General features: G+C 39.2%; 1 protein-coding gene across 2 annotated transcripts in view; it reads right to left on the bottom strand.

Annotated features, from left to right (window-relative positions):
• The window catches only part of ZFYVE9 (zinc finger FYVE-type containing 9), a 186,317-nt gene that overhangs the window by 4,855 nt on the left and 164,161 nt on the right, over positions 1 to 17,301 (bottom strand). For both annotated transcript variants that reach the window (XM_068539868.1, XM_068539869.1), the window contains 3 exons: positions 7,868 to 8,018; positions 5,698 to 5,778; positions 2,587 to 2,749 (listed from right to left, as the gene is read on the bottom strand). In XM_068539868.1, the coding sequence (XP_068395969.1) occupies positions 2,587 to 2,749; positions 5,698 to 5,778; positions 7,868 to 8,018 (395 nt within the window). The remainder of the gene's footprint in view (positions 1 to 2,586; positions 2,750 to 5,697; positions 5,779 to 7,867; positions 8,019 to 17,301) is intronic.

The raw sequence follows: 17,301 nt of genomic DNA, 5'->3' as shown, positions 1-17,301 counted from the left end.
TTTTTCAATCTCTACGTACAAAAGGTCAAATTTAAGCTAAACTGGGATTCGCTTCATTTGACTGAATTAAAATTATTTAACCACTGTTAAGTTTAACTTCTAACTCATCAGACAATGTCAACAATAGAGCAGCCTCAGTTGATTAACACTCTTTTGAGAAAGGATACCCTGACACTGTGGAACAAGCTGGAAAACATTCAGTCTACACACTACAAACTAAACTCCTGGGTTCAAGAGTCTTCCCTGACTAGTTCTTGTCCTTTTCTAAGATGCTGCCACTGGCACGTGTTGTAGGAAAGGGCAAAACCTACTTGTTGTTAGCTACCAATACCTTACGGCATCAGATTTTCAGATTGTCAACTTTTTTGTCCTAATAACTATGGAATTTGTTGTGATAGATAATACAGACGCTTGTTCATCAGTTCACACCATCAACCTAATAACCAAATATAATAGAGAATTAAACACAAATTGATTTTGAAATTAAATTTTCCAGGAAGTATGGGAAGATAAAGGGTTATTTGTAAAGTAGGCAAACACACTCATTGATTTAGAAATTGCTTCCTTTTGTTCCATAACAAAAGTTTTAAAACCATTTTTAAAAAAATCTTGTATGCCATGTTGTAAGTGCCCTCTACCTGCCTTTGCTTCTGCAGTCCCTCAGACTGGAATACCCACTCTGCCACAGCTGTGCAGCAAATGTCTACTCATCTTACCAGACTCAGCTCAAGCAGCAGCCATTCCTCTAGGAAGTCGTTCCTGAATACTGCCCGACCACCTCTACCGAGTTCCTCATTTCTTTTTTATCTTCACTGTCTCCTATAGAGTTTTCTATGAGCGTCTTCCGAACTTTGATGGACTTATTTATAACTATCGTCAAAACCAGACTAAGTCACCTGTCAGCAAGGACCATGTGGACTTCATTTTTGTATTTTCAGAAGCCCACACATAGAGTTATCGCCTGAGGGATGAATGGGAGAAAGCTTAATACAATGAAGTATGACATATTTATTCAATTAATCAGTTTTTTAAAGAACCTACTTGGGGGACTTTCCTGGTGACGCAGTGGTTGGGAATCGCCTGCCAATACAGGGAACACGGGTTCGAGCCCTGGTCTGGGAAGATCCCACATGCCGTGGAGCTACTAAGCCTGCGCTCTAGAGCCTGCAATCCACAACTGTTGAGCCCGAGCGCCACAACTACTGAAGCCCACGCCTACAGCCCATGCTCCGCAACAAGAGAAGCCACTGCAATGAGAAGCCTGCACATGGCAGCAAAGAGTGGCCCCTGCTCTCCACAACTAGAGAAAGCCTGCACGCAGCAACGAAGACCCAACACAGCCAAAAATAAATAATTAATTTAAAAGGAAAAAGAAAAAAAGAACTGCTTGGTGCTGGACAGTGTTTTAGGTGCTGGCGACACAGAAGTAAATAAATCAGCAAAAATTTCTGCCCTCATGGAGCTTACATCCCAGGGGCAATATAATAAATAAGTAAAAATATATGTTAGAGAGTTATAGGTGCTCTTAAATATAATTCAGGGGAGGGAAGAAATGTGTATGAGAGGCTTATAATGTAGTAGGCTGGCCAGGGAAGGCCTTATTGAGAAAGTGACATTTTAGAAAAAACTTGAAGCAGGGAGGGAGTAACTTGTGGCTATATAGGAACAGGGTATAAGTTGAGAAAACAGAAGGTACAAAGGTCTGAGGGCAGAAGCACAGCTGATGTATTCAAGCAAGAAGCCAGGTGTTGCTTCTGAGAAGTGGGCGGAGGGATTGTGTAAGGCCTTGTATGTCGTAAAAGACTTTGGCTTTTACCCTGAATGACACTGGAAGCCAGTCGTGGGTTTTGAGCAAAGAAGTGACAATGCTCTGGCTGCTGTACTGGAAACTGATTAGGCTGGGGGGAAGGAGGAGGCCAAGACTAGAAACAATGAAACCAATTAGGAGGCGACTGCAATAATGCAGACCAAATGATGGCAGCAGGGGTAGTGAGAAGTAGTACAATTCTGGAAATATTTTAAAGTAAAGCTAACAGGATTTACTGTTGGACTAGGTGTAGGGTGTGAGACAAAAGCGTCAAAGATGACTCCAAGGTCTGGGCTTAAACCATCAGAATAGAGTTGCCATGTACTAGAAAAGAGTATAGGATTTGAAGCCCAAGGAGGTGGTTTTCAGTCCTAGCCCTGCCACTTCCTAGCTTTATGGAGTCATTTATCCTTTTGGTGTTTATTTACTCATCTGTAATACAGAAATAACAATACTAGTTGTTATATGAAATGAAACAAAATTAGCAAAAGTGTTTTGTAAACCAAAAAAGGCTTAGGTTTTACTATTATCTCAAAAACTTTAAAGGGATTGTTTTGTTTCATCAACTCCTTCCTTCCTCCTCCCTTCAAAAATATGCACAGAAACTCCTTCAGAAATTAAGCCAAGAAACCAGAAATTTAAAATTCCATGTTATGATACAAAGCAGTCCTTTCTTCTTAAGCAGGGCTTTCAGTAAAGTTACAAAACACCAGTATAGACAAAACCCAGAGCCTAGCCCATAACGAAATGCCACAAGGGGGGAAGGTCGCCGCATTTACCCCTTGTTGACATTCTTGTCGTCATCCACCCACTGGATGTGGATGTGCTCCTGGGGATCCTCGGCATCTGCCTTGCCACAGGTGACGGTGAAGTCCTTCATCTCCCGCAGCGCCTGCCTCAAGGCATCCATGTTCTCTGCAGTGATCTGGACCATAACGCCATCTGAGAATCAGCACCAAGACAACACAGATGGAAACAATGCAAAGCCAGGTAGAAAGGCAGGTGAAACCCTGTACCTGGCATCTAGCAAATCCCTCTAGGATTAAATGTAAAACTCTGTTCTGTTCTCTGAAGCTGACAGATACAAAGAGGTTTTGTTCTTTGAGCTGAACCTCTTACTCATTGAAAGTGTTATGAGGAGCAAATGCCAAGATGGATTCTGCTTAAAACACTTGCCTGTTGATTTCACTTCAGGCACAACGAAGTTTGTCCTGAGACTGCTCAAAGGGAAAACTTACACATGGTCACGTCCCTCTTTTGGACACACAGAGGATTTTGTTCGTGTTTCCACTGATGCATCTATCGTGCTCTGATCATATTTATTCGTTTGCATCTCTTGCCTTACTATGACTGCATACAGTGAAAGCCAGTAAGTGTTTGTTAAATAAATCACTGAATAAACAACAGCAGTGGGATGGGGAATAAATCCATTTATTGACTAGCAATAAGGCAAACCTACCACATGTGTTTTATATGGGCTACCATGTAGCCAACAGATGATAATTATTTTGGGGCTGCTACCTACCTGAGTCAAAGGCAAATACTGAAATTGAGGGAGAAAGTTGTCACATGCTGAGCAATTACCCTGCTTCGTTGACACAAAATGTTCCTCTCAGCTAAAATAATTTCTAAAGAGCTTCAATAAAAATTTCATAAATAGGCAGCTAATTACTCTACTGACACACACACAGTGAAGTGTAAGGCCTAAGAAATTCCCAACCCAAAGACATAAATATAATTTTTAAATAATTGCTTTGCATTCATAAGAATCTGTGTCAGTTCAATTTATCATTTTGACAACACTGAAGGGGTGCTTTTTAATCACCCTGTAAAGACACAATTTCAAAGGTAGTCAATATTTGATCACATAGGCATTAATTAGTCATTTAAGACCGAAGAACTGCTTGGCTCCTAGATTTAATTTCTTAATAGAGTGTTTCTGCTATGTAGTATAATAGCATACTTTGCTCTTCACTTGCTGTTTTATTAAGTTTACCAAGAGAGGAGATCAAAGTCAATCTCTTTTAACACACATAAGATTATCTATGTATTTCAGTTAACACAATGGAATCTACCCTCAGGAAAAACTGCTTTTAGGGTGCTGGAGTGAGCTACCGTGGAAATGAAAACCTGTCATTGGGTGTGCAGATTATATTTTCCAAAGATGACCACTATATGTCCCGTCTCACACGCTTTTCTACAATGCTACCTTTCCATTTCCCCACCAAGAAATGGAGTCTAACTTCTCTGCCCTTGAGCAGGCTTATGACCACTTCCAACACTAGAGGACGGTGGAAATGACACTGTGTGACTTTCAAGGCTGGGTCATAAAAACCAATGCGGCTGCTGCCTTGTGCTGGAGCAGTTGTGCTTGGGAGTTCTGAGCCACCATGTAATCAGTCCAACTATCCCAAGGCTGCATGCTAAGGAGTCCAATGATAAGGACTCTGGTCATTACTCCTAGTCTTTAAATCATCCCAGCACAGGCCCCAGACTTGTGAGTCAAAAAACTTTCAGATAATTCTAGCTCCCGGCCATCAAGTAACCACCAACCTTCAAGTCATCCCAACTGAGGCCCCAGACATCACTGAGCAGGGTCAAGCCAACCCTGCATTGCCCTGTCAAGGGCAGACCCAGAGGAATCAGTGAGCATGATAAAATAGTTGTTTTGAGCCATTAAATTCTGGTTTAATTTGTTATACAACAAGAGTAACTAGATCAAAAAACAGTGAAGAATAGTTGACAAAGAAAATAAATATCCTGTGATAAACCATAATGGAAAAGAATATGAAAAAGAATGTGTGTGTGTGTATATGTGTATATATATTATATCTGAATCACTTTGCTGTACAGCAGAAATTAATACATTATAAATCAACTAAACTTCAATAAAATAAATTACAAAAATCAATTAAAGAAAATAAACAATATGCTCATTAGCCTTTCATTAAATTTCATTTAATTAACTTCTGTCAGGATATGTGTCACGTCAATTATAGCAAACCAGCAGCAAATGAATCCCATTCTGTACACCAAATGGTGATTGCAGCATTCTTGTGGGTAATTGGGGCTGAACTTCATCTACATATTTACAGATTCACACCCAGCGATATATCTGAATTCACACTATGACCCTTTGGGTACCTTATTCCAGAGCTCTGAAAAGCCATCTCTTAACTTTTATGTCGGTGTCCCATGATATCTCTACCACTTACTCCCTTCTTTGGAGAGTTAGGCAACCTTATGACAGTTTTAATTAGCTGTAGAGTGAGATGCTATTGAATAAATAATAGGAGTCAGAAGTCTATGGCAGGACTTCCCTGGTGGCGCAGTGGTTGGGAGTCTACCTGCCAATGCAGGGGACAAGGGTTAAAGCCCTGGCCCGGGAAGATACCACATGCCACGGAGCAACTAAGCCCTATGCCACAACTACTGAGCCTGTGCTCTAGAGCCCACGAGCCACACCTACTGAGCCCGTGTGCCACAACTACTGAAGCCCACGTGCCTAGAGCCTGTGCTCCGCAACAACAGAAGCCACTGCAATGAGAAGCCCGCACACCGCAAGGAAGAGAAGCCCCTGCTCGCCACAACTAGAGAAAGCCCACATGCAGCAACGAAGACCCAATGCAGCCATAAATAAATAAATAAATAAATACACACATACATACATACATACATACATTTATTTTTAAAAAAAGAAAGTATTCAGATTAATTCATTTGTTTAGAACTGACAGGTAGCACAAATGAGACTAGCTGGAATTAGACGTCAATCCAAAAAAAAAAAAAGTCTACGGCAAAAGTGTCAAGGCTTCCTTTAATGTCCCTTGTTTTTCAGTTGTACAGTTAGGACTGAACTAATGTACATGCAGTAAATAACTCATTCTTTACCTTCCACAATACTGGACTTGGCAAGATATCCTGAAGAGGATTTCAGAGCGCCACTGAACACAAAGAAACTGGCACCAGTCACTAAAATAGCAATAGAAATAGTTTAGTGAAGAAAGACTCCGAGTTGGAGGGGTTGAAAATAATAATAAAATATTTGGTAGTTGGGAACTCCAACCATCATCATACAGAAAACAAAAAACACCGACTCTATACACCACAATATACAAGTAACCAATAATTCAAATACTAATGATGGCTTAGAGAATGAGGTTTTAAGATATACTCTCCCATTCTGTTTTGTGCTTCTTTCAATCAAGAAGCAAAAAAATCTTAGCGGTCAAGATTAGGGCTTGGTCTGCAGCTTGTTTTTGTAAACAAAATTTTATTTGAACACAGCCATATCCATTCATTTACATACTGTCTACGGCAGTTTTTGAATTATGATGCCAGAGTGCTGGCGACAAAGACCACAGGCCTGCAAAGCCTAAAATACTTATCATATTCACAGGAAAAGTTTGCTGACCCCTCATCTAATTCATTGCTTTTTTTAAATCAAATATATTTTGAATATGGAGATATGGTTGCCAACTATTTTATTTACCAAGTGGAGCTATTAAAAAGACAAACACATTTAAAAGACAAACACCTCTTCATGAAAGAAAGGATATTTAATTACATTTAGCTTTATGAAAACTGCACTACACTTTTTATTTCTCCACATCTTAAACTGGACTGAGCTATTCCACCTTCCTACCCGTTGGCCCTACAGTATCTCTAATGGGTAGGTGATCCAGCCTTGGTCAGAGACTCCTAGTGACAGGGAGCCCGCAAAGCACAAGGCAACCATTTCTATTTCTGGATAGCTCTCAGTGCTACAGAGTGTGCTCTCAAATTGAGCCCAAATCTAGATCCTTGTAGCTTTCACCCACTGGTGCTGGTTTTGGTCTTTTGTAGCTATAGAGGGTAAGGTGAATATTATTTCCACATAATAGAAAACCTTAAAAATAGAGATAGCTATTTTTCACCCTCTTTCAATCTGTACTTTTCCAGGTTAAACATTTATACTTTATTCAAGAGGTCTTCCTTTGACCTAGTTTCTAAACTTCTCACAGGCCTTGAATCATCCTCTGAAGACCCTCTAGTTTTATCACCAATTATGTTAATGATATCCAGAACTTATTCAAATATCATAGATATGATTTGACTAATAGGGAGCATAGTGGATTTATCACCAACCTATTTTAGATATTACATTTGAATATACATGTGCTCAGTACCTTTTATGCCTTTACTAAACAACTGATTTAAAAAATAAACAGAAGACAATGACCTATAGTATGTCTACTAGAGAAGTGTTTCATAAAGCATACTAAAGACAGCTAGTTTTAGGAGATATTCTGAGGGAAAAAAAGATTCATGGTCAAATAAATTTGGGAAGGTCTAGGCACTATCCTGCTTTTGTAAAATCACAGTACACATCAGTTTGTTAAAGGCTCTGAAAAGTCCTGCAGTAAAGAAATCTGCTTAAACTTGTTTAACATAGGATTTCTCAGTCTAATATAATAAGCGAAACTTTTATTTATTTATGTGAATATTTTAAAAAACCATAGAAGCTGATAAGACACTTTAGGAAATGGCACATTGAGCAATGCTTCTAAAATTCTAATATGTGTATTTGAATCACACAGCAATTGTGCTAGAACACAAATTCTGACTTAGCAGATCTGGGGTATGAAGTCTTCATCTCTAACAATCTCCTAAGTGATGAGACCACATTCTGAGTACCACCGAATCTAGAAGGCTTCCTTCAGAATCCTGCCAACCTATTAATTTAATTAACATTCTTTGGGTATGGTCATTCAAAAAGCTCTAAATCTACCTAAGCATATTCTCACCATGGGGCCTAGTCTTCTACCTTCAAATATCAATGCTGGCTCTGTCAGTGTCCTGAGGCAGTATTTTCAAGATGCTCCCCTCAATAACAGAGATCCCATTTGCAACTCTAAGTCTGGGTAGTCAACATACTCCTAAAGAATAAGCTTGGAAGGGTTAATTTAATCAAACTGTGGTCACCTATTCTGACAGTGAGTGTTATGGGGCTGAGATATCCAACTCTCCAGTTCCCGTACAATCTTCCATTCTTACAACCTCAGTCAGCTCAAACACTCACCCTTTCTGGGTTGATTGTGAATACTGATAGCCTGGGTCTGATAGTTGCCATCATCATTCTGGACACACACGAGATGAGAGTCTGCCTTCTCATTGAAGCAGGCACCTCCTGCCAGGACATGCTCATTGGACTTGTTCATGGCTTTCATCATCTGCAATCAAAGAAGAAGGCTAACTTTCTTGTTCTGCCAAGAATGGGCATTTTTTGGTGTGTCTGACATAGCACAACGCCACAACTTCTCACAGACAAAAGAGAATATTATTATTTAATTAAAGTGACAAAGGAGCTACCAAATAATGAAAACGAAGTGAAAAATCAGTCACTATTAGTAAAAATTCACATACTTGTTGAATTCTCTCTATAGTTTATAGGTGATTTATATTACAACCCAAACACATGACATTTTGCATTCATTTTCTGTCTTTTTATTGCTGCACTAAATAAACTCAGGTAACTAAAATTAGTTTAGCTAATTACAATAGTTTCTCCTATCCACTGGATTCTCTGAGAATATATATACACTGAAATTCTAAGTCAAAAGAATGTCCCATATTTAAGTCTATCTTGTCTTCTTTTTCTATATCCATACAAAGGAGTGCTTTCCTCTATAAATATATGAACTCCATTATTTCTTAGTTTTATTAACTTATGTTTGATATCTTCAATGAAATCACTTACTAATATTTTGCTTTGTTCTTATAAAGAGATTTAAGGTGATAATTCTGAACCTAACCTGGAAAAACTCATCGGCCACCACTTTGTATCTAGTAAGTAAATCTGAGCTTATACCATCTTGATGCTAAAATCTGGCTTCTCGTTGAAATAGGCTAATGATAATTTATTCGTTTGTTTTTATTCCCATTTTTTCCTTCATGTCATCATTTGTTAAACTTTCTAATTCAATCTTTTTAAATGGCTTTGATCTTTTGAAAACTCTAGTTTAAAACTTTTATTTTCTTTTACTCCCTTCTTACATTATAAACTGCAGTGTGAAAAACAGCAGATGAGTGTTCTGATACCTTTTATATTCTTGTATGACTATATTCAAAAAAATGTATTGAAATGAAATTCACGACATAAAATTAACCATTTTAAAGTGAACAACTCAGTGGCATTTAGTACATTCACAATGTTCTTCAACCACCACTCTTATCTAGTTCCAAAACACTTCCATCATTCATTCCAAAGTAAAATCCCTTACTCATTAACCAGTTTCTTCCCATTCCCCCCTCCAACCACCAATCTGCATTCTGTCTGTATTCTGGATATTTCATATAAATGGAACCATGTAATATGTGACTACTGTGTCTGGCTTCTTTCACTTAGCATAATGTTTTGGGAGCTCATCCATGGTATAGCATATTTCAATACTTCATTCCCTTTTATGGCTGAATAATATTTCATTGTGCATATACACCACAATTTGTTTAACCATCCATCCATGAATGTTTGGGCTATGTCGGCCTTTTGGCTATTGTGAATAGTGCTACTATGAAAATGTGTGTACATGTACTTGTTATGAGGAACTGTTTTCAATACTTCAGAATATATACTAGGGGTAGAATTACAGGGTCATATGGTAATTCTATGTTTAACTTTTAGAGTAGCTGCCAAAATGCTTTTCACAGTGGATGAACCATTCAAAATTTCCACCAACAATGTATTAGGTTTCTAATTTCTCTGCAGCCTTGTCAACACTTGTTATTTTCCACTGTTGTTGTTTTTTATAGCCATCCTAGTAGGTATGAAGGAGTACCTCATTGTGGTTTTTTTTTTTTAAGATTATTTATTTATTTATTTATTTATTTATTTATTTATTTATTTATTTATTTATTGCTGTGTTGGGTCTTCGTTTCTGTGCGAGGGCTTTCTCCAGTTGCTGCAAGCGGGGGCCACGCTTCATCACGGTGCGCGGGCCTCTCACTATCGCGGCCTCTCTTGTTGCAGAGCACAGGCTCCAGACGCGCAGGCTCAGTAATTGTGGCACACAGGCCCAGTTGCTCTACGGCATGTGGGATCTTCCCAGACCAGGGCTCGAACCTGTGTCCCCTGCATTGGCAGGCAGATTCTCAACCACTGCGCCACCAGGGAAGCCCCCCTCATTGTGGTTTTGATTTGCATTTCCCTAGTGACTGATGACATTAAGCATCTTTTCAAGTGCTTGTTGGCCATTTGTATATCTTCTTTGGAGAAATGTCTCTTCAAGTCCTTTGCTCGTTTTTAAATTGGACTGTTTGTCTATTGTGTTGAGTTATAAGAGTTCTTTACATATTCTAGATCTAGAGACCAGATCCTTAACAGATATATAGATTGCAAATATTTTCTCCCATTGTATTGGTTGTCTTTTCACTTTCTTGTTAATGTCCTTGGATGCACAAAAGGTTTTAATTTTCATTAAGTCCAATTTATGTATTTTTTTCTTTTTTTGCTTGTGCTTTTGGTGTCATATCTAAAAATCCACTGCCAGATCAAAGGTCATGAAAACTTACCCTCATGTTTTTTTCTAAGAGCTTTATGGATTTAGCTCTTATATTTAGGTCATTGATCCATTTTGAGTTAAACTTTGTTCATGGTTTGAAGTAAGGGTACAACTTAATTCTTTTTACATGTGGATATTCAGTTGTCCTAGTACCATTTGTTGAAGACTATTCTTTCACCATTAAATAGTCTTGGCACTCTTTTCAAAATCAACTGGCCATAAATGTGTGAATTTATTTCTGGGACCTTAATTCTATTCCATGCCAATACCACATTATTTTGATTACTGTAGCCTTGTAATAAGTTTTGAAATTGGGAAGTGTGTAGGCTCCAATTTTGTTCTTTCAAAAGATTATTTTGGCTTGAGTCCCTTGCAATTCCAAATGAATTTGAATACTGGCTTTCCATTTCTACAAAAAAAATAAAAAATAAAAAAGGCCACTGGAATTCTGATAGGGCTTGCACTGGATCTGTAGATCACTTTGGTAGTATTGACATATTAACAACATTAAGTCTTCCAATACATGAACATGAGATGTCTTCCCATTTATTTAGGTCTTCTTCAAGTTCTTTCAACAAGTTTTATAGTTTTCAGCTTTCAAGTCTTTTAGCTCCTTGGTAAATTTACTTCTAGGTACTGTATCGATACAATTCTGAGATATCATCATCTCCTGGTTTGACTTTCTTATGTTTATAACTCTTACAAAGTTAATATTTTAATACATAGCTATATCGCCAGAGGCATCCAAAGAATAATTAAATATTCCTCTCACAATAACTTTTATCAACCCATTAAAACAAACCAGTTCTATCAGGGTTTTCCAAAGATTACTTTTAAAATAAGTTTTTGCACATAAGATAAGTCAGCTAGAAGATTCCTACTTAGGGAAGTCAATAGATAGACTAATTTCGGTTCTCATTTGCAATTTACACTTGTATCACATGAAGGAAACGGATACAATCATATACAGCAATTCTAAAAAAATATTATATCCATCATTTCTTCCAAATCATTAGGCTAAAGTGGTTTCTAATTTTGTCTACATTGAACAGATTAAAAATATTTTCAGGAATTCCCTGGCGGTCCAGTGGTTAGGACTCAGCGCTCTCACTGCTAAGCCCTGGGTTCAATCCCTGGTCGGGGAACTAAGATCCTGCAAGCTGCACGGCATGGCCAAAAAAATTTTTTTAATAAATAAATATTTTTGATTCAGACATTCTGAATAAATTAGCTAGCCTCTAAGAAAATCATTTCCCTGGATGTCAATTTCAAGCCCAACGAGATTTTTAAAACTTCGTATTTCTTTAGAAATGAATGAACAGATATTTTTCTCTTAAAACTATGTTCATTTATACCAAAAGGAGAATTTCCCAGATATTCAAAGGATCTTACTGAACATAAAATAAACTTACACTTGTTATATGATGATATAAATACTGGATTTTCCATTTTATTTGTGCCATTTCTCTGCTCTGTCAATTCAAATTCTGTAATATCTCTTGACCTATCACTATTGTCACTGCAGTTCAAGACCAATTACCTCTTTTCTGGATACAATAACAACTTTATAACTGTTTTATCTATAGTCAGTCTCTAGCAGCACTGACTCATTCCACATGTGAAATAAAATTCATATTTTATGGCAACACAAGAAAAATTTAAACATAAAAAATTCTCTCTGCCTTTTGGCCTCCTCTCTCCCCTCTACTACTGCGCACTGTGAATCAGAATTATGGATCCACCAAACCTCCCCACTGGCAGAAATACCTGCTTAACCATGAATGCAACATTCTCCTAGCTCCAACAAGACCGCTTAAAAGATAACATTGCTTCTGGATCTTGTAAGGGGGCCATTTTTTGCAGATCTGGATTGTGTAAACTGTCAGTAATATGTCATTTAGTGTAGAGCACTCTGTCTCAAAAAACTTATAACTGTGCTTTGAATTCTAATGAGCATAACATTTCTCAGAGCTTTCTGAGATGCTGTTCTGGGTTATAATCCTCAATTTGGCTCAAATAAAATTTTTCTTTTCTTTCTTAGATTGACTGATTAATTTTTAGTCCACACAGAATGTTCCCACATTTACAAAGCACAGCTCTGATCATATCACATCTTCCCCACCTTGTCCTCCATTCAAATCACAAGCGTCCTATGCTCTAACCCCAAACCAACTTTCTTGTACTATCTCTCTTCCTACTGTATGCTTACAAGCAGGACTACTTCCATTTTCCATCTCTGAGCTTTAGCATATGCAATTTTTTAGTCTCCCTTTTCTTCTCCCATATCCAAGCACCTGAAAAAGCTGACCCCAAATCAAGGCTTAGGAAAAACGCCAACTCCTGCATGTAGCCTTCTTTAATTCCCTATCAGACACTAATGTGACCACTCCCTTCTTTGAACTGCCATAGCACATTCTTTGTATTTCTTATATGGCAACATCCACATTCAGCCCTGGATCTGATTAATAGCAAGGATTCAAGCCAGAATGCCTATATTTCAATCCCGGCTTTGCTACTAACTAGCTGTATGTCACTGGGCAAGTTACTTGATTTCTCTGTGTCCCAATTTCTTCCTCTGTAAAATGGGATAATAAAAGTAACTATTTCATGGGACATCCCTGGTAGCGCAGTGGTTAAGAATCCGCCTGGGGGCTTCCCTGGTGGCGCAGTGGTTAAGAATCCGCCTGGGGGCTTCCCTGGTGGCGCAGTGGTTAAGAATCCGCCTGCCAATGCAGGGGACACGGGTTTGAGCCCTGGTCCGGGAAGATCCCACATGCCGTGGAGCAACTAAGCCCATGCACCACAACTACTGAGCCTGTGCTCTAGAGCCTGCGAGCCACAACTACTGAGCCCACATGCCACAACTACTGAAGCCCGTGCACCTAGAGCCCGTGCTCCACAACAAGAGAAGCCACTGCAATGAGAAGCCTGTGCACCATAATGAAGAGTAGCCCCCACTCGCTGCAACTAGAGAAAGCCCACGTGCAGCAACAAAGACCCAATGCAGCCAAAAATAAATAAATAAATTAAAAAAAAAAAAAAGAAGAATCTGCCTGCCAATGCAGGGGACACGGGTTCGAGCCCTGGTCTGGGAAGATCCCACAAGCCACGGAGCAACTAAGCCCGTGCTCCACAACTACTGAGCCTGTGTTCTAGAGCCCATGAGCCACAACTACTGAGCCTGAGCACCTAGAGCCCGTGCTCTGTAACGTGAGAAACCACCACAATGAGAAGCCCGTGCACCGCAACTAAGAGTAGCCCCTGCCCGCCACAACTAGAGAAAGCCTGCACGCAGCCACGAAGACCCAAATGCAGCCAAAAATAAATACATAAAAATAAATTTTAAAAAGTAACTATTTCATGTGATGAGGACTAAATAAATTAATATTAATAAAGTGCTTAGACCAGCACCAAGAGCATAATAAGCTCAAGTGTTTGTTAAATAAAATTTGTATGCTCATCTCCTCCACACTGCTTATAAAATTGTAAAGCAACCTTCAAGTCAGCAGCAAATAATTCAATTGAGTACATCTTATGAGATAATGGGATTCAGACCTTCCTAAGAACTCACAAATTAGTGACAATGACATACTGATAAAAGGCAGGAAGCAACTTCTGTAACAACAGTATGTGCAAAATCGATAACATCTATGAAGTGCCAACCATGAGCCAGGCACTGAGCTAAATTCTACTTCGGTCTTATATCAAAAGGACCATTTTAACATACCAAGTGAAGCAGTACATAAGCTTTATTTTCCTGTGTTTCCCACCCCCAGAGTCTAACCATTCACACAATCACAAAAACCAATTAAAAAAATATAGTTCTAGGGGAATTCCCTGGTGGTCTAGTGGTTAGGACTTGACGCTTTCACTGCCGGGGCCCAGGTTCAATCCCTGGTCGGAGAACTAAGATCCTGCAAGCTTCATGGTGGAAAAAAAAAAAAAGAAAGAAACTTTAAAAAAGAATGTAAAAGATGTACAAATATTAATATATTATACAAACTTAGAGGAAACAGAAATCATTACAGCTTAGAATAATCTGAAAAGGCGGCCCCCCAAAAAAAGATGGGAACAGAGGAAAGAAGGAGTGATACTGTCTGGAAAATGGAGAATTCTAGGAAGGTTTCCTAAAAGCTTTAACATTTGAATTGGTTTTGAAATCAGGTACAGAGGAAGAACACTTTGGATAAAGAGAAAAGCATGAGTAAAGGAAGAGAAAGAACTGAGAAAGGAACACTGAAATGAATAACAATGGGACAGGTGGAGGAATATCCTTCCCTGGAGATATTTAGGGAAGATATAAACATTTGTCCTTCCAATTAGCTGGGGTTCACTTGTGTCTAGAACCTGGCACCCACCTTCCAGGCCTATGGGTCTACATATCATGAACCATGAACCTTCACTCATTCATGTAGCAAATACTCAATGAGCATCTAATGGGTACCAGGCACTGTGTTAGTACTTGTTTTATTCAGTGTGAACAAACAAATCTTCCCTCATAGAACTTATATTCTTGTGTGTAGAGGAGGAGGAAAAATAAATAAATAAATAAATAAGTAAAATACTTTAAATGTTAGGAGACATTGATAAGTGCTATACAGAAAAATAAAGCATGAAGGAGGACTAGGAGTACTGGCTAGTGAGATTTAATATTGGATACTTAGGAGAGTTCTTACTGAAAAGTGAGGGAAAAGCCATGGGAATATGTAAGGAAGAGCCTTACAGGCATTTAGAATAGCTGGTGCAATGGCTGTGTGGTTGTAGCATGTTAGCAAGCCAGGCAGTTTCAAGGAACATTAATTAAGGACAGTGTGACTGAAAAGGAAGAGGTATAAGAAGTTAGATTAGACAGGTAATGGGTTAAGAAGTACAAATGGTATAGAAGACTTCAGTGATAGTTCTGACTGGTATGAAAGATCTTTGAAGAATTTTGAGCAGAGGAGTGACATGATTTGACTTAGTTTTAACAGGATCACTTGGGCTGCTGTGTTGAAAATAAACTGATGGGGGAAAGGCTACCAATAAGAAGACCAGTTAGACATGAAAGGATGCTCAACATCATTAATCATTAGAGAAATGCAAATCAAAACTACAATGAGGTATCACCTCACACCAGTCAGAATGCGTATCATCAAAAAATCTACAAACAATAAATGCTGGAGAGGGTGTGGAGTAAAGGGAACCCTCTTGCACTGTTGGTGGGAATGTAAATTGATACAGCCACTATGTGGAACAGTATGGAGGTTCCTTAAAAAACTAAAAATAGAACTACCATATGACCCAGCAGTCCCACTACTGGGCATATACCCAGAGAAAACCATAATTCAAAAACAGTCATGTACCACAATGTTCATTGCAGCACTGTTTACAATAGCCAGGACATGGAAGCAACCTAAGTGTCCATCGACAGATGAATGGATAAAGAAGATGTGGCACATATATACAACGGAATATTACTCAGCCATAAAAAGAAACGAAATTGAGTTATTTGTAGTGAGGTGGATGGACCTAGAGTCTGTCATACAGAGTGAAGTAAGTCAGAAAGAGAAAAACAAATACTGTATGCTAACACATATATATGGAATCTAAAACAAACAAACAAAATGGTTCTGAAGAACCTAGGGGCAGGACAGGAATAAAGATGCAGATGTAGAGAATGGACTTGAGGACACAGTGAGTGGGAAGGGTAAGCTGGGATGAAGTGAGAGAGTGGCATGGACATATATACACTACCAAATGTAAAATAAATAGCTAGTGGGAAGCAGCCACATAGCACAGGGAGATCAGCTCGGTGCTTTGTGACCACCTAGAGGGGTGGGATAGGGAGGGTGGGAGGGAGACGCCAAGAGGGAGGAGATATGGGGATATATGTATATGTATAGCCGATTCACTTTGTTATAAAGGAGAAACTAACACACCATTGTAAAGCAATTATACTCTAATAAAGATGTTAAAAAAAAAAAAGAAAAAAAAAGACCAGTTAGGAGACCACTACACAAATCCAAGATTAACTTAGACCAAGACTGGCCCAAGGATTGAGAGGTGGTTGGGTTCCAGACATATTTGGAAGGTAGAGCCAGAAGAACTTCCTAACAGACTGGACATAGGATATGAAAGAAGCCTTAAAGATGACTCCAAAGTTTTGAGCCTGGTAACTGGAAGGATGGCACTGCCATTAACTTAGGGAAGACTGCAAGAAGAGGAGGTTTTGAGGGAAGATCAGGAGGTCAGAATTGAACTTGCTAAGCTTGAGATGCCTATGTAAGTAGAGATGTCAAGTGGGCAATAAGACACTCAAGTTGGGGAGTTCCCTGGTAGCCTAGTGGTTAGAATTCCAGGCTTCCACTGTCGTGGCCCAGGTTTAATCCCCGGTCAGGGAACTGAGATCCTGCAAGCCATGCGGCACAGCCAACAAAATTAATTAAATTTTTTAAAAATTTTATTTACTTATTTATTTTTGGCTGTGTTGGGTCTTTGTTGCTGTGTGTGGACTTTCTCTAGTTGCAGCACACGGGCAACTCTTCGTGTGCCGCAACTAGAGAAAGTTGGGGGCCACTCTTCGTTGTGGTGCGCGGGCTTCTCATTGCGGTGGCTTCTCTTGTTGCGGAGCACGGGCTCTAGGCGCGCAGGCTTCAGTAGTTGTGGCACATGGGCTCAGTAGTTGTGGCTCGCAGGCTCTAGAGCACAGGCTCAGTAGTTGTGGCTTGCGCACTTGGTTGCTCCGCGGCATGTGGGATCTTCCCGGACCAGGGCTCGAACCCGTGTCCCCTGCATTGGCAGGCGGATTCTTAACCACTGTGCCACCAGGGAAGTCCTAATTAATTAATTTTTAAAAAAGACACTCAAGTCTAACAAAACAGGGAAGAAAGTCAGGCTGAAGGCAGATGTTTGGAAGACATCAGTATAGAGACAGTATTTAAGGCCAGGAGACTGGATAGATCACCAAGGAAATGGA

This window comes from Eschrichtius robustus, chromosome 3 (assembly GCF_028021215.1).
Source record: "Eschrichtius robustus isolate mEscRob2 chromosome 3, mEscRob2.pri, whole genome shotgun sequence".
Classification (NCBI taxonomy): Eukaryota; Metazoa; Chordata; class Mammalia; order Artiodactyla; family Eschrichtiidae; genus Eschrichtius; species Eschrichtius robustus.
This window is presented reverse-complemented; position numbering and strand designations above follow the sequence as displayed.